General features: G+C 39.0%; 1 protein-coding gene across 1 annotated transcript; it reads right to left on the bottom strand.

Moving 5' to 3' along the window:
- Window positions 1-15: 15 nt before the first annotated feature.
- Window positions 16-24,697, bottom strand: CRYZL1 (crystallin zeta like 1). Its single transcript, XM_075100871.1, has 16 exons — window positions 24,595-24,697; window positions 23,924-24,028; window positions 23,477-23,518; window positions 20,511-20,588; window positions 19,891-19,963; window positions 18,493-18,537; window positions 14,829-14,897; window positions 12,667-12,800; window positions 11,760-11,871; window positions 7,909-7,932; window positions 6,257-6,355; window positions 5,395-5,516; window positions 4,830-4,935; window positions 3,112-3,157; window positions 2,398-2,540; window positions 16-134 (listed from the first exon to the last, which is right to left on the bottom strand). The coding sequence occupies exons 3-15, from the start codon at window positions 23,498-23,500 to the stop codon at window positions 2,441-2,443; spliced, it is 1,032 nt and encodes a 343-aa protein (XP_074956972.1). The 5' UTR covers window positions 23,501-23,518; window positions 23,924-24,028; window positions 24,595-24,697; the 3' UTR covers window positions 16-134; window positions 2,398-2,440.
- Window positions 24,698-24,725: the final 28 nt, after the last annotated feature.

The raw sequence follows: 24,725 nt of genomic DNA, 5'->3' as shown, positions 1-24,725 counted from the left end.
CCAGTACGTTAAAACAGCGTTACTGCTAAAATACGTAAATGGATTTCTGGATCCACTCGGAAGCCTGCCTGAATAGATTTCTCTAGTCAGGTGTCGAGGAAATCGCCACATAGCTGCAGCAGGACAAAAATGACCTGTGAAGATAACAGAATGCGGTTACAGTTGTGTGAAATGTGAGACTAAACACACACTGTGCATATTTGGGGTAGAAACTAGTTTTGATGGCAATTTGCAGCACTGGCTAGAGCCTATGCTGGAGTGTTTCGCTTCGGACTAGCGTACTTTTCTGCACCAATCATCCCCTTGCTGCCAAAAAATGGGCAGCAGTTCTCAGCCCATGCTAGACAGCTGATCCTTTCCTGAATACAGCTCTGTGGGCCATTAAATAAAACGATGGATTATAAAACTAATCCAGACACAAAGCTGTTCTTGAAGACATGCGGCTGTGCTTGAAAGCAATCTACGTGTCATCCATGCTTCATCTGGCCGTGTGGGGCTTGAGCTCACCAGAGCAGAAACATCCTCGGCAAAACCCAGGCGAGAGCCTGAGCTGGCAGTGCTCCTGGCATGCCTCTCAGGGTTAGTGGCACAACAGGAGACCACAGGCAGCCTCCATGGGGCCATCAGATTGGCATACAGGTAGCAGTGAAGTGTACGCAACTTTCTTGTCAAAACTACAAAGGAACAGGCAGGCACCTGGCAGCCTTTTTCTCCAGAGCCAGATAGCCTGGCTCTCGCACTCAAAACTACTGTCTGCTTTTGTTTGTCAGGGGATGTGCAAAAGAGGAGGCAATTGCTTAGGGAGCCTCACGAATGCTCTTGTTCAAGCACATGTAAATCTAAACCTAGCATTATTAAAGAGCATTAGAAAATGCTGAGGCATCTCAGCCAACTAAATGCACCAATAGGCAGCGTAAGACTCACAGTACAGAGAGACATTTCCTTCATAACCTGATCCAGCTGAAAGACTAAGGCCACTTTGGCAATAGCTGGCCTTAGTCTCTTGCACGTGGGGTTCAAAAGGCATTTATTTATGTAGTTAGGAGCAACATATCTACTGACAAAAGAGCTAGTCAAATAAAACCTATACTATAAAAATCTTCTGCAGTTTTGTCAGTGGTTGTTCCTGTTTTGTTAAACCTTCTTTTTTAACTCTCATTTTGTTTCCTCAGGTCTACTTTATTTTGCAACATTTAAGCTATAATGAACACCACCAGGAAAAAATGAGCAGTTGGGCACAATGATTCAGAATAAATGTCAACCTAACAGAGGATTCACATGTGTTAGATGTGTGTGTGTACACACGTACATAAAAGCATCACTTATTTTCAAGGCTGCATTACATCACATTACTAGTAAAATAAGATTTACTCATGCTTTATGTGCTTCCCTTGGGTCATTTATCAAAAACTTACTACAAGTCCGGTGAATGACAGAAGATAGACTAATCACGCTTCTAAATAATCTATTCTCACTCAATATTCCAACTTCTTACACTGGTTTATAGTGCTAGCGTCCACTGTTTGCACCATTTACACAGGGAAAACGAATAGCACACTTGAACAGAAAAAAATATTTTTGCTGTCAAATAAAAGCAAGTAGGAAGCCATACACTTTGAAGAAAAACCAGCAGTTCTTTCCCTACTGCTGATTTGCAGATGGTTCACAGCAATGGAGGATGCTGGATAAACAGATTTGAGCTGTGCTAGGCACAGGATTGCTTTTAAAAGAGGGGAAGTGAAAGTGCACAGCATAGGAAGGTCTTACTGGAAAGATTTCAAAGATAACATTACAGTAACAAGATCCATAAAGTGCCTCTAACATCTGAATGACACAATCAGCTTATGGACTCTAGATTTACTAGGTTTACTGCCTGGTTGCTAAAATGAAGAAAATCAGCTGTAGGGGGGAACTCTTACTGTCAGTGTCATACCCTTCCCTTCCAGCATCCTTGCCAACTGTGAGGGGTTTGCCTGTCTTTCAATTAAATGACAATTTAAAATGTGGATTAAAGACTTATATGTACCACAGAGAGTGCTCAGTCTCAATGCAGTCAAAAGCAAAAGGTGACTATTGGTAGGGGACGGAGAAGGGAGAACTAATAAAAACCACCAGATTTTTTTGTCCTTTAATTTCTTATGGTTGAAAACCAATGGCAACTGAGTTTGCCTGTAGACGTTACTGGTATTTGTAATTGGGACAGGGCAGACAAGATTTGTGTGTCAAGACTGCCTCTTTAGAAGTTGCTGATGGGAACATTCTGCTCAACTGGACCAAGAAAACCCCTGAAGTCACAGGATCTTCGCAGACCATTTGTGCTGAGGTACAAAAGATCTTTAAATTCCAGTTACAGAATTATTTTAAAGTGTACACTAATTTACTTTTCAAATACATTACGTTTCTTTATCTTCCACAGGCTTAGAAATCAGGAAATTGCATGTCAGAACTGGATGACTTGTCTTTTTCTTGCTTGATTCTTCTGAACTATTTCCATAGAAACTTTGGCTTCATACAATGGGATCGGTTCATCCAGCTGAGGCCTAAAATGGAACAATAAATCAGAAATGTCTGGTGAGCATACTCAGATCAACAGAAATATTGCAGGACTACTGCTATAGACTTTACTTTCACTGTGTAAACTTTACTCCTTAAACAAAATAAAAGTTTAATAGCACTGCTTGGGTTCACAGAAGAAGGGAAGAGCCCTAAAGCAAACAGGAAATAGAAGTTAATTAAAAGATATCCTTCTAGTGGGAGGAGGGGAAGGTGGTGGTGGTGAGGCTTTTGCTCAACAGCAATACCGTTATCCTGCATTAAGAGGAAGGATCTTCCATTCCCACTTCATTATGGGAGTCTTCTTGTCCAGTGAAGCTGTTACTCTTCTCAGAGGAGTGTTAGACAGACCTAATATCTTTTACAGCCAACACCATTTCTCAATCAGACACACTGCTGAGCAGCCAGACACTCTTCCCCCATGAAGAATAGAAGGAGCTGCCTTTGTTAAATTTTGACACACAGCATAATCGCGGGGTTTACCAAGTTTCCTTGTGTGAGCCTGCTATATTACAAACAGAAATAGACCATAAACTGCTCCATATAAACATCTCTCACCTGAAAACACTACTTGATAATTTCTCCATTATATCTTCTAAGATGGGTATCTAAGAGGACTGTCAAGGTAACAAGTATCTACAGATAAATCCTTCTATAATCACATTTGCTGGCAACAGCCCTGTATTGATACAAAACCAGCAGAACCAAGGCAAAATGAAAATTCCAATCTGTACATCAGATTTGTGCACTTTATATATCAGAAACCTCCTTTCTTGAAATAGTATGCAGAAATGAAATATGGAAAATTGAATTTTTAAAAATAAAGCAAAGGGGTTAAGACTGACAAACGCAGCCCATGCTAGTACAACATTAATGAATCAGAATGGCAATTGCATTTTTTGTGCAGAATGAAGACGACGGACTTTGGTAGCAGTTAACTTTCCCTACTATTCACACAGACATCTTAGGCAAAAATCAAAAAAAAGTTGGGAACGTAGCAAAGGCTGTAAATTCTTGGAGCACCACGGTGCATCTCTAAGGGTTCTTTGAGTTAGTGACTAACCTTCATGACAGTGCAACAGATGCGGCTCTACTCAGTCTTTACATGAAACCAAAGTAGTAATGTTCCTTGCTTCATTTTAAGAGCAATCTGGTTAATATTTGAAGCTCAAGCCATTTTGAAAAGAGCAATCACCTTGCAGTCTCTTCAGATGATATTAATGCCATATGCTCAAGAATTTCACGACAGAGAGAGAGGTACAAAAAAGGCAAGTTTTTCCTTTCAACTTTTAAAGCCTGTTGTGATAAAACGTGCTGTTGTTTTTAAAGATACCCCAGGAGACGAGAGAAGAAGTCTGTTTAGTCAGCTTACTTTTGTATGCGGATAACTACTCAGTAAGCATTCAACAAAAATACCAAACTACAAACCGATTCACGATAACCTGCATCCTATAAATATTTCCTTCGTTTGCCTGACCTTGCCTAATCTACTTTGCAGTTTAGTGGAGGAGGGGAGGGCTTCCCTGCAGTATAGTTAGTCGTTTCACAAATATAATGACTTAATCCTCACCTGCCTCTGCTGTTCTGCTAAACTGCGAAAGTGATTCAGCAGATCTCATAGTCTGCAGTGCAGTACAGAACAGGGAGGGTCCTTAAAGCCATAAGCAGACAAACCTTCCATTACTTGAAGTGATCCACTGAAAACTGGCATGCTATAGAAAGCTCAGAGTCCAGTTGCTTAAGGCCAAACATATGTAGTGCAAATGGAGGAGGCATTCTGCTTCCCATACCCACATCTTTGCTCAATAAATTTTATGTACGTAACATTGCAAATAAGGAAAAGGTTATGAAGACAAACTATTTTAACTTTTACAGTTAAACTGACTGCATTAAGATTTACAGATAATGCATCTACTGCCCTAAAGAACAAAAAAGAAATTGCAAAAATGTCATATGCATGACACAAAAACTTATAGAATCAAATCTTCAATTAATTGGTTCAATCTTGAACCCAAATGTTGCATTTTCTCCAGAATGTGTTTTCTATTTCAGCACTGCTTTTAACAAAGCATGTAGAAACACATATTTAGAAGGAACGCAGAGATTAGCTTAAAACATGAGTGTACATTACATTTTAGTTACGCTGTATGCTTAGCTGTGCTTTAAGCCTGTGGTTATGTAATGGAGTTGAAGAGACTCTGTCGGTTGGTTTCTCGCGTATATTTCCATCCACTCCTATTAGCAGTCAGTATTCAAAATGACCATCAAAAGGATATAGAGATACTTCCCTTGCTGTATATTGGACAAGTTCCATATCTCTTCATTCAGAAAGGAGATGGTGGCTCCTTTAAGAAACAAGGAATGGCTATCTGGAGGATCCAGCTTAAACAAAATGAAGAAAAATGTTATTTAATTACATATTCCTATAGAGGTTAAATGGTTATTTTATATTGATGTTTAAAAAAACCAAACAACATAAAAAAACCCTACCCCTTGCCCACTCTTAGAACTTAGCAAACTTGAAATATTTATAGCTTTAAATGATACTTTTCTGCCCTGTCAAACAGTTTAATACCCTGAGCCAAACAAAATGGGTCCTTTAAAATTTGTCAGCATAGCCAAGCTATTAATATAACTTAACTATCATCCTAGAGAAGACCGCCCCAAAATTGTCCCAAAGGAAAATAAAAACATTTATTTTATGAATGCTGCATGCTTCCCATTTTCGGGATGTGAAAACTGATGTTATTTAACAGTGGGGAACCATTCAGCTGTGACAGAAGCTCACAGACACAGCCATATATATACTGTGCTACAAACTTACAGACACAGTATCTTTACCTGAAGATTTTTTTCTGTTGTTATCCAGTGTCCCCCAACACCAAGAAGAGCAATGATATCATGCTTATGAGGCAGCAACTGTGATTTTGAAGTTGATTCATCTTCAGCACTATATAATTTCACTGGGGGTGGGGGGGAGGAAAGAACAGATTAATTCAAGCTCAGAAGAAAAAACTGTTCAGAATGAAATGTCCATCTCTCCCTGTACTGAAATCCACATGCCTCAGAATTCTTTAAAGTCCCATGTCTTCAGATACAAACCAGTTGCAATATATGCGTATGAACACACACAATGAAAGACGGCTGTCTGGACCATCACTACAATTAAATGACGCTGTTAGTCACATGAGAGTATCTGAGAAAGCAGAAGATTTAGGAAATTCAATATCTATTTCTTTTAACACATTTTAGTGGAACTCTACGGAGTTCTTCAGATATTTCAGCTAAAAATAGTGACTTCAGAGTTTTCAACTATTACGATTGTTTTAGAATACAGGTTGAAAGTACTGGGGATTATGGCGTGATTTTTGTGTTAAAATAAGGTAGCATAAACAATGATGTCACAGCTTTACTTTTTAAACACATTTTTTCTTTTCAGTTTTAAATAGAGGAAAACTTCAGACCAATTTAGCAGATGACTAACACTATTACATGCTTCCACTAGAGGGTGATATGAGGAGATCTTAAAGAGATCTTGCTTAAGGAGATCTATTGAGTAAAGATACATACACAAAATTGCATGGGAACAAGCAACTGGTAACTGGTTTGAGGTGATGCAGCCTCCACCTATATTATTTGGAAATAATAATAAGAAAAATCCACTAACAGTGCTCTCGTGACCAGGTTTTCATCAGTTACATACCTCCAGCATCTAGAACAATATCCACTCCCAGGCCACCCGTTTCCTCCAAGCAGCTTTCTGCCACATCTATCTTTCCATTTGATACATCTATCACTCGAGCTGGAAAGAGCAGCACGTTTGGTCAATTACAACCACAGAATCACAGAATGGCAGAGGTTGGAAGGACCTCTGGAGATCATCTTGTCCAACCCCCCTGCTTGAGCAGGCACACCTAGAGTAGGGGGCACAGGAACACATCCAGGCGGGTTTTGAATGACTCCACAGCCTCCCTGGGCAGCCTGTTCCACTGCTCTGCCACCCTCACAGAAAAGAGGTTTCTCCTGATACTCAGGTGGAACTTCCTGTGTTCCAACCTGTGCCCATTGTCCCTTGTCGGGCACCACTGAAAGTGTCTGGCCCCATCCTCTTGACACCCACCCTTCAGATATTTATAAGCATTGACAAGATCCCTCCTCAGTCTTCTCTTCTCCAGGCTAAACAAAGACAGGTCTTTCAGCCTTTCCTCATTACAGAGATGCTCCAGTCCCCTGATCATCTTCATAGCTCATAATAAATGTAGTAATAAAAATGTAGAGTTTAGATTCAGGGCGGAACAGAAAATTTCTAGTTTCGGAAAGTATTACAAGCAACTTTGCAGCTCAGTCAAAAAACCTAGCCAGTGGTTTTTTTTGTTTTCCAATACAGTACAAGATCAACATCAAAAATATGCATTAGCTTAATGCAGAAGTAAAACTCACAAGTCTGTTTAGGCCAAAAAGGATAAAGTATGCTACTATAAGAATTAGAAATCTTTCTGTAAGTTCATTCTTTGCTATTCTTGTTTTCCAAAAGTGCCTTCAAAAATATTGAGTTCTGGAGTGACTAGCCAGGTTATTGAAGCAAAGACAGTGGCCAAAAGATAAGAAAGCACCTTATTACATGCCTCCCAATTTTCAAATTATCTGTCAAATCACCATAGCAGTAATGCTTTGGGAGAGATTTCCAAGCATAGCTTTCTTCCCTTACTCTACAGAAAACCCACCATTTCCTGCCAGTCCCTTGAAAAGCCCTTCTCCTGCTTTCACATCATAATGGGAAACAAAAACGTGTTCTTCCTAGCATGGAGCCCTGACAGCCCACTGCAAGTCAGAAGTAAACATGTAAAAATGCAATAAATTCAGTCACTTACGAGGCATTGACTTGACTCTTCTTATGATTCCAGCAAGTCTTTTAACCTTATTATATCCATCTTAGTAGCATTGTTACTTATCTCAAAGCATGGATAAACTTACTAATATATTACTTTCTGCATGATGTTTTTAACCTCTAAATGGCTCTCTGGGCCATTAAGTAAATATTTAGATGGAAGTACTTACATCTCCTCTTGAAATATTTCTGAAATGGAAGTCACTACATTTATTTCTCATATATCTGTGATACCCTATTTATAGATGGTTATAAAGATAAACCACATCAGCAGGAACAACTAGGGCAGAGAAAGTGCAGCTAAGCTTTTTAGTTTTATTTCATAATTATGAGGTAGAACAAACATTTAGAAACTAAACAGGCCAAAGACTTCTCAGCAAAGCAATAATTGAAATAATGTCAAATACATTTGGAGGCACATTTCCAAAGCATAATGGATTAAACCCAAATTTGCAATGCGTACTTACCCACCAAAGGCTGCCGTAAACCTTCTTGAATTTAATCACAGGGTGTGGGAAGGAAGGAGAGAAGAAAAATTGCAAGAAACTGGTCATTAAGAAGAATATTAACAAATACTCAGTCAATGCTTTGGGTTTTTTTTGTTTGGGGTTTGGTTTTTTTTTTCCTTCCAATCAAATCATATGATACATTCAAATTCTTAGGTCAATCATTAAATTTTTTCACTGAAGTTCTCTGGCTAGAGAAAACTCATGCTCATAATTTAATAAAAATGTCACATTAATTCAATAATGACAGTCACATTCCCTGTATGCAAATAAAACCCCTTAATATTCTTTTCATATTAGTTTCTTGAGTCAAGAAGTTCAAAGTTTTCTCTTAACATGGCAATTTGACATGGTATAAAGCTTCTATGAATAGTTTCACTTCCTGAGAATGATTCTGATTTAATAGACTCAAAGCCTGACTATCAAAAAGGCAGGCAATGATTTCATTGGTTCAACTATTTTCTACTTTCTGTTTACCAAAATTTCCAGTTTTGTTACTTAATACAATAGTTCAAACAGTACTCATCAAAATCCTGTTCAATTTCCTTCCCAGCAAAACGCTGCAACAATTCCTCTCCACTGTGGAAAAGGCTGAGCAACAAATTATAGTACAATTTTCTATAAACCTTTGTCATTTATGCAAAATTTCTCACAAAACATACGAAAACTACTTCAGTTTCTTCTGTGACTTGCACAACTTCTAAAGTAACATTATTCTGACTGGCAAAAAGGCTTCAGTTTCTCTCTTCTTTCACTGTTCGTGAGAAGTAGAAATATCACTATTTCCACAACTTCCTAACAGAGTTTACTTTCACCCAGTAAGTTCAGCTACAGAGTTTAAAACCTGTCACACAAAAGATCTGCTACTTGGTTTATTGAACATGCTCAAGAGAGCCATGAAATCACTGATGAGTGCTTACCAGAAACACATTCACTGAAAGCTCAATATTGGTCTTAAAGAAAAAAAGACCTCAAAGAACAAACCAAACCAAAAATAAGAAGGGGGTGACCTAGGGAACAGAAGAAATATATATGTGCATATATTTTTTTTCTTCTGTTCTCTAACATCACACTATTTATGTAATATTTTACCTCTAGTCTGATACATGGGTATTAAAATGTCACGATTTCTTATAATCCCCTCCTTCATATTATTATTATTACATTCACTCCAGATATCTCTGAAGACATGCAAAGAACCCATCCTGTTGGTCTAAATATGAATCCTTAAACATTAACAGGAACTTCTAGTTCAGGCACTGGAATCGTATTTATTACAAAAAACCAAACCAAACTAAAACTCACAAAACCTCCCAAAACAAAACAAAGTGGCTTTTTGCTTTCACACTCCAACTGTTTCTCTTTTTAATGCTGTACCCAGGTTATATCTGTTTATTTGAAGTAAAGTTGCAATTAAAAATTTTTCCCCTAATGTTTGCATTCCACAAACATTTGCAAAACTGCTAAACTAAACTCCTATTGTTGTAAAACAAGCATGTACATGAGCAATATAAGGCATAGCCTTTTCACTGCAAGAGACGGTTATTTGAACCATTTTATGAGTGGCTAGCTATGGTATATCCTGATAACACAAACTGCTGCTCATTGACTACTGATAAACTCCTTCTAAAAATGAAAATAAAAACCAACCCCACTAAACAAGCGCAAAACTGAAAAAGCCTCCACCCACAGACATTATAAGCCAGCTTAGACATAGCTAGCTACGCTGGGGTTACTTGGAATGTTTATGTTATACTAACATTCATATAACTTAACAACGCCAGCAAAAAGTAAATATACCAAGCAACCCATATTCATGTCATATTCATATATGCTGACAAGGCTATGATAATAAAATTAATTGCAAAGTCCTTTCTTAGCTAATAAAGTTTTCATATCATTAGCAAATATACCCATAAAATATTAAGAGGCGAAGTTTTAGCTATTTTGTATTTACTCTTTTTACCCCATTTCAACTGGCATGACAAACATTTACGTATCAACAGCATTCACAAAAATGCTTTATATACTGATGTCTGTAATGTCTACTGTTACAGTAGAAAATACTTCTGAAATAAGAAAAGGAAAAAATAGGGTTTTTGTGAAGTTGTAAAAAAAAAAAAAAAATCGAGATAACATAAAAATCTAGCGATATAAGTCTGCCAGGTCTTTAAGGAAATTATTACATTCCTGACACAAAACTTTGCAGTTCCCTGTTGAAGATCATCAAGGTCATACAGCAACAATGCCTTTCTCCCTGCTCTTGTGTAATAACCTCTGCTCAGCACTCCACTTCCTGCTGCATTATCAGCACTCCAAAGCCACTACTGGAAGAGCCAAATACTCACTTGGTTGGCTGGAAGTGAATCACTCCCAGTGCTGCAGATGTGTGTGAACGTGCAGCCCCAGAATGCACATGCACACTGTGTTGGCTCTGTGCTCCCACTGCCAGTTCTGTTCTCAGGAGCCAGAAAGGAATTAAAATTGACAAGAACGCTGTTCTCTCTGCGTCTAAAGACCAGCTCTCTGGCTTATTTCGCCCCTCTGCTAGCTTACTATTCTTGAGCCAGCAGGGAGAGCACAAGGACAATACTATGTGCACCTGCGTATCAGCAATGCCTGATTTTAGTGAGACACTAAGAACAAGAGAGGAGATTTGAAAGCTGCTCTAATTCGCCATTGGGAAAGCCAAGGCCACTAACAATATTGCTGCGCAAAACAAGAAAAGAGAAAGGAGTCAGAGTCAGGGACAGTTAACCTTGATATTATCTTTTAAACCAGATTTCATCTTAACCCGTATATATTTTTTGATTGATGGGGCTGTAATATACATAGACATGGTAACTGACTACACAAAGCATTCCCCACAAAGATATTCTTGTAAGTGGAACACCTCCTCGTACTTCTTTGAATGACAACACAAATCATACACTGAAAAATAAACTTAGCGATTATACTTGGGGCAGTCTTTGCATTTTGAGGAGGCAGCGTCAGACACTAGTTGTAACCCTCTGTTCACTGTACAGCAAAGAGCATGGACTGCAATCAAACTGGAAATGCCTTTTTAAAACCCTCTGAATTAGGAAATATTCTACTTTCCTCCACTCTGCAGCACTGAAATAAGAGAAAGTGTGATCAGGAAAGGTGCTGGTAACTTTATAGAGTCTTTTCCCATGGTCCAAATAGCACTGTTATTTTCAGGGAACCCCCTCCAAAAACTTGAGTACCAAAGGAAACAAATGGAAAAAGTCATAGATGAATGGAAGTATTATGCCTAATGCAAAGCTCATCTGGAAAACAGGAAAATGCAGTCTTTGGGAATCTAGCTATAGTGATGACAGTACTTGAAAGTGAGCTGCCACGCAGCTTGATAAATACTATTAGAAGTAATTTGAGTCTGATGAATGCTGTATCTCAATTATATGATTTCATCTGAACTCTGGCTTAGGTACCTAGATTACATACTGTGATACTGGTGATTTAGTAATGCTTTCTTCTTTTTCACAAGCAACAATTTCATAAAATGAAAAGACTTCTTGAGTAGTTAGGCCAAAAGCCAGCACTCAAGCACTATTGTGTGAGAAGCAAAATACCGAGAGACAGTCATCACAACTTAAACAAAAAAATAAAAATGCCACTAAATACACCTAAAATATAAATACCTATGGAGTACAGAATAAATTCTAAAACTAATTAGACTATTTATAAATTTGTATTTCAGTTTTCAGCTACTCAAATAAGTCCCTAGGCTAAAAAAAAAAAATTTGAGACATTATTTAGCATAAACTTCAGTACTGAAGAATACAACTTACCCACAGGAGGTCGAAGCCTCTCCAGGTACTGCTTATCTTCAAGACTGTATGCAGTAGAGATTACTTTCGCTCCTCTATGTTGTGCTAACTGAATAGCTATTGTACCAAATGGCTGTGGAATTAAAAAGGTAGATGGATTTATTTACAACAACAATTTGATGCAGTTTAAGAATGATTATATTGCAAAGGATGTTCAGGAGATGTCAGGAGACTACCCAAAAATGAACTTTATCCTTCAGTAAAATACATCCGAACCAAGAATCTGAATATTCACAGATCTGCTTCTGTTCCAAGTGAGGCCCAAACAGTCGTTTCATCTGGGACGCTCTGAACAAACTTTTAGGAGTTAACAAGTTCTCCTCTCTGACAAAATTGCTCAGAGTCTACTTTTAAGTGATGCAAGTATCATAACTGCAATCACAACTTGTAGCTTCGGGCTTCCTTGCTTGTTGAAGGAAGAAGTGCTACCAGAAAAAAAGCCCCAGCCAGATTTACATGAACAAATCTTGGCTGAGGCAAGCTCCACATCTTCATTAGCAATAAAGATTGCAGTAATGCAAATGAGACTGTTTATATCTAAGAGAAGTTAAAAAGCAGTGGTGGGAAAGGAATGAAAAATTAAGACACTTCCCTCCAGTTACACCTGAGGGCTTAGGGTAAAACCATGTCAATGTAAAACACCACAAAAGAACTACCTCTTCACTACCCACACAACATGTAAAGGGCTGCATTCTTGGTTCAGTATCTATGTGGGAGGGCCTTTCCTACTAATCCAGGAGTAAAATGCAAGGCTTGATAAGTTTAGTATATTGTAAGAAATTCAATTGTTCTGGTGATAAGACAGTCATATATGGCAGAGGTAATCTTTCTGTTCCAAAATTGTTATCGTTGCACAGTTGTTACCTACACTTGCTCCATCCATTACAAGGACAGTTTTTCCAGGAGAGACTTGGGAAAGGTAGTGTAAAGCTGTGTATGCTCGGACACCATCACGAACAGCCCCGGCTGCTTCAACCCAACAAACTTTTTCTGGTTTACGAACTAATTTTTGGGAAAAAAAACAAACAAACAAATGGGAAAAAAAGGCAGCTAGTCCCTTACATATCACTCAATTATTTTTTAGACTTCATCAACTTCTAAAACACGAAAAAAATTATACAAGTCAAATCGTCTACAGGTGTAATTCTGATCTATTTCACAGAGGCAATATTCCAGTGTTGTGGCTCATGGCAGTGTTAGGTCAGCTACATGGAGTCCAAGTGGAAAAGGCAATTGTTATGCCACGACTAATCAGTTTGCTTCTGCAGGACTCCTGTGAGCAAGGTCAAATACACAAAATATTTAAACAGGAAAAAAGAAAGACACACCCACTTCCTACCATAACCTCCTCACAGGAATGATCTGAGGAGGTCTCTTCTTTTCACAAAGGTAATTCTGACACAGAGAATGTACAACGCGAGTTCCAACCCATGAGTTCTTAATTCTCTTTCTCTATAGGTTAGAATCTTCTACTTCAAAATCCATTTGTATCAACAGCTTCTGGAGGTTATAACACTTTTTTAAGAGAGATAAAGGCCAAGACAACATTATCTGTCATCTGTGTTTTCTGTTGTCTCTACCTGCAAGACGCTAGAGTTTTGCCATTCTATCCACACATTTAAAAGCCTGGGGAGGTAATGTTAATGAAGTACTCTGTTAACTAGAAATCACAAGTTTAACCACCATTTTTAATGTAAGCAGTTTACATGATTTAGCAGAGACCTGGATACCAAGCTAGAACGTCATCAAAGCCCAGCTCAGAGTCTAGTGTAGAACTGAATTATGTAGGTGCAATTCCTTTGAGGCATGCTAGAAAGTAAAAAGACTGGAAAAGTTTGGTCTGTCCCTTTAAGCATGGGAAGTGACAGCATAGGCTGAATCGGGGAAGCTATGAAACAACATAAGCAATGCGATCACCTGGGATCATTTATCAGCATGCTGAAGAAGAATTTTAGTGATCATCACCAGCATCATCACTTTGTGCGCCAGTTCATACTACTTAGCACAAAGCAAGCTACTGAAGGTAATAAAAAGTCAGAAATATTTTCTGTCTATAGCTAACATAAATAGCGACAAGGCAGCACAGACCTCTAGATTTCATTTTGCTTGATTTGTACTTTTAAGAGTTACACAGAATAAACTTTATTCCTTCGTCCTCGTGAGTCCATGACTTATTTTACAAAAACGGCCATAGCTAGTCAGGAAAATTTCATCTTCAAAAAGTCAACATAAATAATACTTGTTTACCTCACATATATTAAAAAAACATGGAAAGGATATTTTAGCATGTTTTATGCAATAAAAGTAGGGGTTTGGTTTTGGTCTAAACAAATTTAAAGGATTTGCCTCATAACTATACATGTTGAATTCACGGACAGTCACAGAAACACAATACAAACTAATTTGAGCATGAGAGTAGCTTGCTCAAAGTAACACAACAAACTGCTGGGAGAAGCACATATATTCACAAGTTTAGTATTCTACACATTAAAGCACTCTATGGTCAGAAAGGGGAAACTGGAAAGTCAAAATAATCGAAAAGAATGTTTCAATACTAGGTTTTGCCCGATCCTCATTCCCTGAAAACTCCTTTCTTCAGCTTCTATTCTGCTAATTTTATACCATCTGTTAGGCTGGTCACAAGTGATGTTCCTGAACTGAAACAAGGTGAGGAAAAAAGCTAATTTATCCTCATTTAATTCTGTGACAGATGAGGTGAGGAAAAAGGAGAAAGACAATGAAGCAACAAATAGGGAAGTTAAAAGGGGAAAACAAAAAAAAAAAAGAGTCAGCTTGTGTGGTTTAGGCAAAATATTAACCCATTAAATGATAACAGCAAACAAAAAAACCCTTGAGAGTACATAGGATTCAAAGCTTCTATGAACAGGCCAAGCAGACAGAATGCCTGAATGTTGCGATACAGAACAAATTTGCGAAAAGGTCCAAGTCAATTAACTCCCTATTAGAAAAGCTAAACAAGTCTAAAGATATAGTAAATGTAAATATTAGCAAAATATATGAACTACGTACCCAAGTAATGCTCATGAACTAGAATAACTTCACAAAGACCAGACTCTTCAGAATCCAGGGGCAAAATTCCTGAAAAAAAAATTGAACACAGACCTTCAATTTCAAACAAGCGTATGTTATAACCTAATGAAACTGTTAGTCCCACTTGGTCTGTGGTTCAGTTGCCTCTTGTCAGGTTTATGACAGGTTAAGAAAACTTGGCGAGGCAACAGCCTGTAATCTCTACAGGCACAGTGCACAAGATGGTTCCAAAGGTGCTCCAAACAGCACTTACGGGTTGGGGAGAGAAATAATGGGGACGCTACTGGTTGCTTTTTGCTACTGGCACACTTAATTTTTGTCAGGTCGTGTCTGAACTCATTTCACACTGCTCTTGCTCTAATGAGTGCTCCTGTTTCTGCTCTGGGCCATGGCTAACAAAGAAGAAAGCCGAGCTCTAATACTGCAGATGGCCACAGACCAAGCCACAGTACAGATACAGGCATCAGGATTGAAGAATAGAGGTAAGTGTGTTGTTAGCAAAGACAGCAAGAAAGGGACAGAAAGCAGCAGAGGAAGAACAAGCAAGAATGTGTGAGTGTAAGTTTTAAAAAGCTGGAACAGAGAAGAACTGAAGGAAAAAAGCCACTCATGGAATGGAAGACAGTGAAAGCAAACACAGAACAGGCAGAAGAGAAAAAAAAAATCCATCCTGGTCATAACAGTGCTTTTTTCCTCCAGTGGCCAAAGAAGGACACTCATGAACAGTAGGTTCTGGCATCCGATCAGTCTTCTGAATATATGTACCCTCTCTCCTGAGTAAAACAATATTTTCTTCCCTCTCCCATCCACATCTTATACTCCATTTAGACCAAAGCAAGGGCTTTGGCTTAAAATCCTTTGGCTGCTATTTCCAGCCTTTCACAATTCTCATCAAAAAAATGGTTACCCTACAGTGCTTGTATGCTTCTGCAGATCTCTCAAGGGTTTATCTGTGGAATAATAATAATAAAAAGACTAAAGTAACTATCTGCAGCAGCTATTGTGCAACTAGGAAATAATGCAAGAAGGGCAAGAATCTCAGAACAGAACTCACTTTCTTACAACATCCCTATCAATTCTGTCTTACTTTCACAACTTAAGTCATCCTCTAATCCTTTAGTTTAGCATACAAACTACAAACATGTATGAAAGAATGTCCCTAAGAAATATCTCTTCTATCCTACAGCATCATTCAGATTTTGATGACTAATACAGTATCGGATTTCAAATGTTAAGAAAAATATCCTCATAGTAAACTAAAATAGCCTTGCACCTAAACCAATTTGCATTCTAACATCTTACTACAGAAGCAGCAAAACACAGAATGAATAATACACAAAGACGTTCCATTTCTTGACAGACGTAGAAGTTCAGGAACAAGTCACGTTACCTCCTAACACTTGAGACAGCCTTCAAGGAGTCATTACACGTTGCCATCGACCCATGTTGATTTCAGGGTGTCTAAAACCACTCACAAAACCATGACCCTTCCGTATACCGAGGGAAAGACATATGGAAGCTTCAAGAACCATGTCCTTCCGTGTACCTCATAATGCTTAGAGAAGCTCCAATATGAAGTATAGACCGTGACACACGTCAAGCATTTGACACAAGTACCAAATTAGATTTTTCACCTTACTTGCCAGAAATACTCCACATAGTGTAGGGCTTTCATGCACTGATTATTTATCTATTCAGTAACAGGCCATATGGAAGAACCAACATGCAAACTGGCTAACCACCAGTAAATCTAAGCAGGTACATTTATATTCAGGTTCATGGCTCCAAATATTTGTGGCCAATTTAACTCTCAGAATACTTTCCCTGCACTTACTTTAATGAGGAACATGGCATGATTGATTGCTAAAAGATTCTGAGAGCAACAAGTAAAACTGACTGTAACTTTGAAAGAAAGTAATGAATGTATCTCAACACAAAAGATTTTTGGCTGGTCTGAGGAGGTTTTACTACTGTTTTTTTCTTAACCAACGAACCACTTATGTATAAGAGAATACATTATATAGACAAAGAAATCTCTTCTGGAAAATGAAAGAAGGAACAGAAAAACTTTGAAAGTGAGATGTGTCCCACTCTTGGTATGACTTTAGGAATAGATGAATGATTTAACACACTTCAAGTACTTCCAGTAAGCTCAGTACTAGTCTTACATGAAAAAGAGTAGATTCATAAATAAGGACCATACTACCACATTATTACCGTTAAACTCAATAAGGAGTATATACCAGGACTATACTCTTCGACAGAAGGACAAGCTTTTTTCTAAAATTCAGGTAGAAATATTTTTCTGACAATTGTGTATTTTGGGACAGTTTGATGTTATTAAACACAGAGGTAAGCAAGCCACTTAGCAATTGTTTATTTTCTTTTAAATCTGCTCATTCATTGACTATGTATAAACTCACAGCAATAGTAACTGGGAAGCATGCTTGTTAGGGAAGATTTACTATAACAGAGATTTTTCACTCTGATCTTTTGTCTGTATTGCATTGACCTTGGATGCATAACGTTGAACAGCTGTTTGAAAGGGAATGCTATGAGATTTCAGTATTTAAAGTGTGTTTTCTTTCTTTTAGGGCTAAAAATATTTAACGCTGTTTCCTTCAACTTCCTACTTCCATACATGTAATTCCGACTCTTCCGTACCTGCATTCACAAACATTCAGTATTCAAGAACAAAAACCACAGACAGCAGAAGTCTCAGACAAAAATTAATCTGCTTCTTTCATGACCCAAGTACAGAGTCCATTCCTTTGATTTACACTGAAGTAGCTTAGCTGGTTCAAACTATTCTAAATTTGAATTCACAAGAATGGAATCAAGCCCTAATTCACAAAAAAAAAAATCCAACCATGGACTCCCTGTGGTTAAGTTAGGGGGGAAACAAGTCTACTTTCAAGAACTCTACTGTGCAGTAAAAACGAAGATTCTGGAAAACAGGCAGCTTGAATCAGTGTTTCTTTTTAAATGTGGCCTTGTATTTAGCAAAACACCTGAGTACGTGCACTACTTTTGGCAACTCAGAAAAATCCAGTAGAACTGGTGAACCTACTTGCATGTTTAAGTTAGGGCTACTCTTGATTTCTTTATTCAAACAGGAATTGACATGACTTAGAAGGAACTGAACAGTCTTCAGTATGCTTGAACAAGAGAGTCATCACCAGCAGTTAAAAGTATATTTTTATATCATCCTCAAGAAAGCAGGAAATATAAGCCTAGACTTTGTATCATCCACAGAAATCAAAAGACACACATTAATTACATCAGGATGGTATTATACAGGAAGGTATTATAAATACAAATAACTGTGTATGAATTTGGATGGTTGGCTTTAGAACACTCACTCCCCATGGCCAATTGGACCCAGGCATATATTCTTAAAGAGTCAGTGAATGCAGTGGGACTATGACAGATTATATAAGCTGGGGACCTGAACCAAAAAGCTTCCCTAAGAGAACACTTTCAGAATACAATTCTTATTTATAAGAGCTTATTCACATGACACTAGTTGAATCTTTGAAAAGAGATGTCTAATTGTAGCTTTGGCAATGATTATAACCTCAGCCATTCATTATAAAATAGTACTAATTGCGTTAGTTGATAAGGCAAACAAGCATTAACTTACCCACTACTTCATCATCTGGCTGAAAAAAGGTCACCTTTCTTCCAACTCACAAAGATTATATGAAAAGCAGGAAAGAAGGTATGAAGATAAACATTTATAGCTGAAATTGAACATGCAATCCAGAGCACTGTTTGTCACTAACTCTCAAAACTAAAAATACACCCTGCTAGTGAAAAAAAATATTTTTTTATTAAATATGCTCATACCAAAACCAAAAGTTTAATTCACTAAACCTTGGCACCCCATGCACAAACAGTTACATGCAAGTACACACACGTATATGTGTTTGAAAGATCTAGGCTTTAAACTACGCATCAAAGGTGGATATGCCAGTGAAACACTGCAGAAATTCCTGAATGTTATTTTGTCGTCACTATTCCAACAAATTAATTTTTTGAAATAAATTAAAGACTGTTACAGCACGTACAGGTAATATCTTAAGATCTCAGTGCATGGATCAGGGCAATCCCAAGCACAAATACAGGCTGGGCAGCAAATGGATCGAGAGCAGCCCTGAGGAGGACTTGGGGGCGTTGGTGGATGAGAAGCTCGACATGAGCCAGCAACTTGCACTCGCAGCCCAGAATGCCAACCAGATCCTGGGCTGCATCAAAAGCAGCATGGTCAACAGGTCAAGGAAGTGATTCTGCCCCTCTACTCCACTCTGGTGAGACCCCAACTGGAGTCCTGCTTCCAGCTCTGGGGCCCCTAACATAAGGACAGAGACCTGTTGGAGCGGGTCCAGAGAAGGGCCACAAAAAATGATCACAAGGGCTGGAGCACCTCCTCTCTAAAGACAGGCTGAGAGAGTTGGGGTTGTTCAGCCTGGAGAAGGCTCCAGGGACACCTTATTGCAGCCTTTCAGTACTTAAAGGGGGCTTCTAAGAAAGATGGGGACAAACTTTTTAGCAGAGCCTGTGTGATAGGACAAAGGGTTATGGTTTTAAAGTGAAAGAAGAAAGATTTAAACTAGATGTAAGGAATAAATTCTTCACTATGGGGCTGGTGAGGCACTGGAACAGGTTGCCCAGAGAAGTTGTGGGTGCCCCATCACTGGAAACGTCCAAGGCCAGGCTGGATGGGGCTTTGAGTGACCTGGTCTAGTGGAAGCTGCCCCTGCCCATGGCAGGGGGTTGGAACTAGATGATCTTTGAAGGTCTCTTCCAACCCAAACCATTCTATGAGCAAGCTGTCATGCCTTTTTTTTTTTTTGAAACTCTGAACAGATATGCAGCAATTAGAGTCCAGTTCCTTTTTTTCCCCTTTCATTTCAGTATCATTACTGACTTGGGGGAAGCCTCATTAGGAAAGCAAATAGTTCCCATATTTAAAGGTGTACCATGCAAACAGACCTTAATTCTTGCTTCATACCCTCAAAAGACAATTATACTAACTTACCTTCCAATACAACTCCAGAAATTTCTCGACCAACAGGTAGAAGCTCCTTCTCCAGTTTAATTTCTGACAGAAGCTAAATGAAAATAATGGTTACAACGTTTTTACTAAGGCTCTAAATTTGCATATATGTTATCATCTTACAGTGTCTGGTATCCACAGTAAGAAAGTTGGGTCATTACCAAAATGTTATTTGGAGGGAAAAAAGCATATACATTCCTCATTTAATATTAAAAACTTTGCACTGGTTTTCTGTATTTAAATTTAGAAGCATATTAAAACAAAACAAACCCAAAACAAGACAAACCCCAGACTTATTAACAGGCAAGCCAAATTGTGACTTAAAGTCAGTATGCAGAGGATGATAAAAGGGATTTACTGTAAGAGAACTCACAAGCAACAACTGATCTTCCTCCATAAATTAGGAGCCAAATTACAGGTGCTTTTATTTAAAGAGATATGCAAGAATACCACATGAATCCTGTGCCCTCTTTCTCAGCAGTAAAGCCATATCCTCAGATGGCATAAATGGAATTGTGCCAATTACTACCTATCGCTCTGGCTTAGATCTTCAACGGAAACTGTAAACACCTCTAGCTTTTATAAATAAAATACGCAAATACCTTTGTATCTATCCAGCTCAGTGCACAGGCTCTAACTTGTACTTTTACATCGTTGTCTCTCGTAGGAGGAAGGTTTTCCTAGGACAAATTTATGGATATTCCATTATAAAATGTAACATGAATGCACTAGTAGGATTCTCTCAAGCTCTTGAAAGCATGTTTTCACAGAGTCTTTGTTTTAGATTGTTTTATAGTCAGAACAAGAAATTTCTTTCAATGCACAGGGAACTGATATCACAATGGATTTATAATACTATTTTGACTACATGTGTATTACTATTACAAAGTGACAACTACACCTTACTAAACCTCACCACACACCGACATTATTTTTCTGCCTTTTTTTTTTTTCAAGTTAAATATCACACCCTTATCTGAAACAATTTTAGTAGGTAATTACCTCCCTAGTGTCTAACAAATAGAAGGAAGCTGATCTTTAATATTAAAACTATACTGCAAGAGTGATAGTGAATTTTAAGAGAACTTTGACATGAATATGTGACATACTGAGGTAACTGTTCAAGTAGTCGAGATAGTGTCAAAGAAACAGCATTGATAAAAATCATTGTTAAGTCCCAGAAATGATGGGCACCTCACACACAGAAGTGTTCTACTAATGAAGTCTCCCCTTACTATTTCAACTTTTGGTTTTGGGATTGATATCTGAAACGATTTTAAGTAGTTGAGTACTGCTACCTTGAAGTACTTAATTAGCTAAGTTGAGTTTTGGACCCCTGACTCCACACAGCTGTTCAAGAGCTATCTCAGATACTGGAGGCAAAACCATGTATTTCCATGTTATACTGTAGTCTGTAGTATATATGTCTGTTGGGAGTGAAACACTAATGAGAAAGTAGTGAGAGTGCTTTGTTTTTACTTCTGAAGTTAAGATACATTCTTAAGTGTTTAAGCATCCTTTGATTTTTTTTTAAACTCTTCCCAAGAAACAGCTGTTGCTTTTCGCTTAGGCTTAGCAACATGAACAGTAACCTCTGTCCAAGGAATATTGAGCTGAACTTTTTCTCACCCCAGCTGAGTTAAGCACATGCTGTTCCTTTAAAATTGCAAGGCATTTTGCCAGTCAGACTGCCCTCCTGCTCCTCAAACAACCCAAAGTGGGTTCTCACTCTTTGTTCCACAAAACAGAAAAGCCATTAAACTGTGGAACTATAAAAGTTCTGCATCCCTGTTTAAAAAAAAAAAAAAAGAAGAAAGGTTAGAGTCTAAGGGACTTCTGTAATTTATGTAATTTTAACATTATATTGTCTTTTGGAACTGTCCTTTTGGTATACTCGGTGAACCTAAGTACTGCTGCAATGCACAAAATAAAACTGCTTGTCTATAAAAGAACACAAGTCCTAAGAACAGAAGAGATGATTAAATGTTTGTGGTGTTAACTGGTTCTTGCCTTCATAATTTAGATACGTCATTTTTAGGAACTGACCAAGCACCATAGAAGAAGGTTTGCTACGGAAATTCTTCATCCAAGCTACTGACTTTTTGTTATCCACCGTTTGCTCTATGAAGGTCTCCTCAGCCAACTAGCTTTCCTTTTTCTCACTTTTTTCAATATTTATTTCTATTTAAGATGAGGATTTCTTAGTACTAGTCGTTACACAGACACCTGCAGAATCATTTCCTGTCTGAAGAGATTTAAGTAGGCAAGTAGGCAGGCAAAGTCTATGCACATGACTGCAGTTTCAAGATCTGCTTTAGCTTACCCAAGACTGTACCAGAGCTGCCTGGCTTACCTGTTGCCAGTATCTACATATTCCCATCCCCTCTTTTGTGTTGGAGCTAGCAATCATGGAGCCATCACAATGATGTGAACTAACTTGTAAATTACTAGTCTTCACCTGGATAAGTAAGCTGACCCTTCTCACTTTATAGCTGCAGGACTCTTAAAACCATTACAAGGAACAGAACAAAAACATGCAAAAGTACAATTTCACAATCAGTTTAAGTAGATCTGAGACTGCTCCATGGATATGCACCTTGGTTGTATCAAAATCACCCATCTCATGGCATCTTTCTCTTCAGGCAGTTCATTAGATGTGCTTCACTCCTGGGACCTTGCAGCTGCTCAAGCAAGATTTTCACTAGCACTATGTTGTTGCATTTTGATACATGACTCATAGGTATATTTAGGTATCCATATTACACAGGTAATATACATAGGTATATTTAGGTATCTATATTACACAGGTATACACAGGTGTCTATAGTAATTTATTTTGTGCCTCTAAGACATGTAAGAACACAGGTTCACATCCTCAAAACCATGTAAACATTTTTCTACTGTTCAGACAGCCATCCTGCATTGATATACACACACTGACATCCTAGTTTAGCCTTATGCCACAAGCTCATGTGTATGCACGCACTTACCCAATTAACGTTTGCATCAAACCGACAAAGACTCTTTGACACAACAGTTTCGGCTAAATTTGACAGAAAAATAGTTGTCTTCTTGCTGTTCCTTTAAGTTGTAGGAAAATGGGTAGCTAGACAAAGGAGACTTATCAGTGCCTCTGAGAAAAGGCCGCACTGTGATCGCAATCCTCACTAAGAGCAAAGAACTCACAAGAGGAAAGGAAATAACAGTAGGAACGCTCCAAACATGATAAATTCTCTAGCTGCATTTCTACTTTTTCAGTGACCAGAAAATCCAGCCAGGAGATGTGAATCCATATGAAGTCAGGGTTCATTTGTTGCACCTGCAAAATTTGTTTTTAAAATACGGATGCCAAAACTGCATTAATTTAGCACTGGTCTTGCCAAGTGCTGCATGGTGATGGTAAAATACACCTCCCCTACTTTTATTTACCTGCCTGTATGTGCAAGGATTACACCAGTTCTTTTTTTAAGTCTACAGAAGAGTTAGGTGTTTCAATTCCCTTGTGGCACTCAGCCACACTCTCTTCTTCCGCTGAATGATTAATAGTGCTGTTATGATCAGGACTCACTCTTTCCCGGAAGACAAATGTCATCTCCTCTCCAGGTGAATTCTGCTTGAGGGAGGTATTGTTATTGGGAAGAGGATGTGGGGGTGAGGTTTTTGTATATGGGGGGATTAAGGGTTGATGTGGGATGGATGGGTGATGTATTTATTATTAGTAGCTGAGTGTAGGTTTGCAAGCAACACAGGCTATGAGTCCATCTAATATGTAAGTTCTAAACAGATTTTTTGTTTTGATTTTAATGGGGGTTTTGTGCAACAGGTTACATCAGTATTGTTGACCATAACATAGCAAATACTAAGGACTGACGATGTACAGCAAAAGGCAATGAATTATAACATGGGAGTTACCAATTGGTGCTTCAATGCAGTAGATGGGTTGTTTGCCACCCAGGCTAGAAGGCACACAATTTGACTAGCTCAGACAAAGGAGCGCAAAGCGCAATATAACCACTGCAGGAGTACAACGAACCTTATATATGACTTCACTAAAAATCACAACTTGGGTTTTTGGGTTCCTCTCCCAACCTGGTGTATGTTGTCCTCAACAAACAGCCTTCTGGAGACGAAGAAAAAAAGTTAAAAAAAGAGGTCTCTTCCAGTTACAGGAAAAAGAAAAGCACAGAGCAGAGGCGGAAGACCTTGAGGCTATTCTGTCGCCTCTGGCGAGCAGCTCTAACAACCTTGGGGACCCTGAGATACCTCGCCTTTCAGAAAGGCAGCGCAGCGCTGCAGCCGGGACCCGGCACAGCCCCGACGGGCCCCGCAGGGAGACCTGAACCCAGGGGTGCCGGGCCACTCGGGGTGGCTCCCGCCGCCGCCGCAGCACCCACACCTTCCCTGAGGGCAGCCACCAAGCTGCGACCGCCTCGGCGGGCTCCGCTCCTTTAGCCGTTAGTGCCACCGGCCACACCACGGTGCTTTACCGAACCGGAAAGCTGCGCCTCTGCCTCCGTGCCGAAACATCCGCGGCAGCCCCTCGGCGCCCGCCATGGGATGACACCGGCGCGGAGACGCCGCCGAACCGAGGAGCTCCGAGCCCGCCCGAGGCGCCCGGAGTCCTTCGCCCCGCGGTCCCCGGCTGTAAAATTCCCCCTCTCCCCCCAGGAAACGGAGATAACAAACCAGCGGCCACCCCAGGAAGCGCCGCCGCCTCACGACCAGCGGTTGCCATGACAAACCGTTACTTCCTCCGCGCTCCCACCTGGGCGTCCTCCGGCACCGCCCCGGCATCCAGACAGGCCCCCATCTGAGCT

Source organism: Phalacrocorax aristotelis, chromosome 1, assembly GCF_949628215.1.
Source record: "Phalacrocorax aristotelis chromosome 1, bGulAri2.1, whole genome shotgun sequence".
NCBI classification, from domain to species: Eukaryota; Metazoa; Chordata; class Aves; order Suliformes; family Phalacrocoracidae; genus Phalacrocorax; species Phalacrocorax aristotelis.
This window is presented reverse-complemented; position numbering and strand designations above follow the sequence as displayed.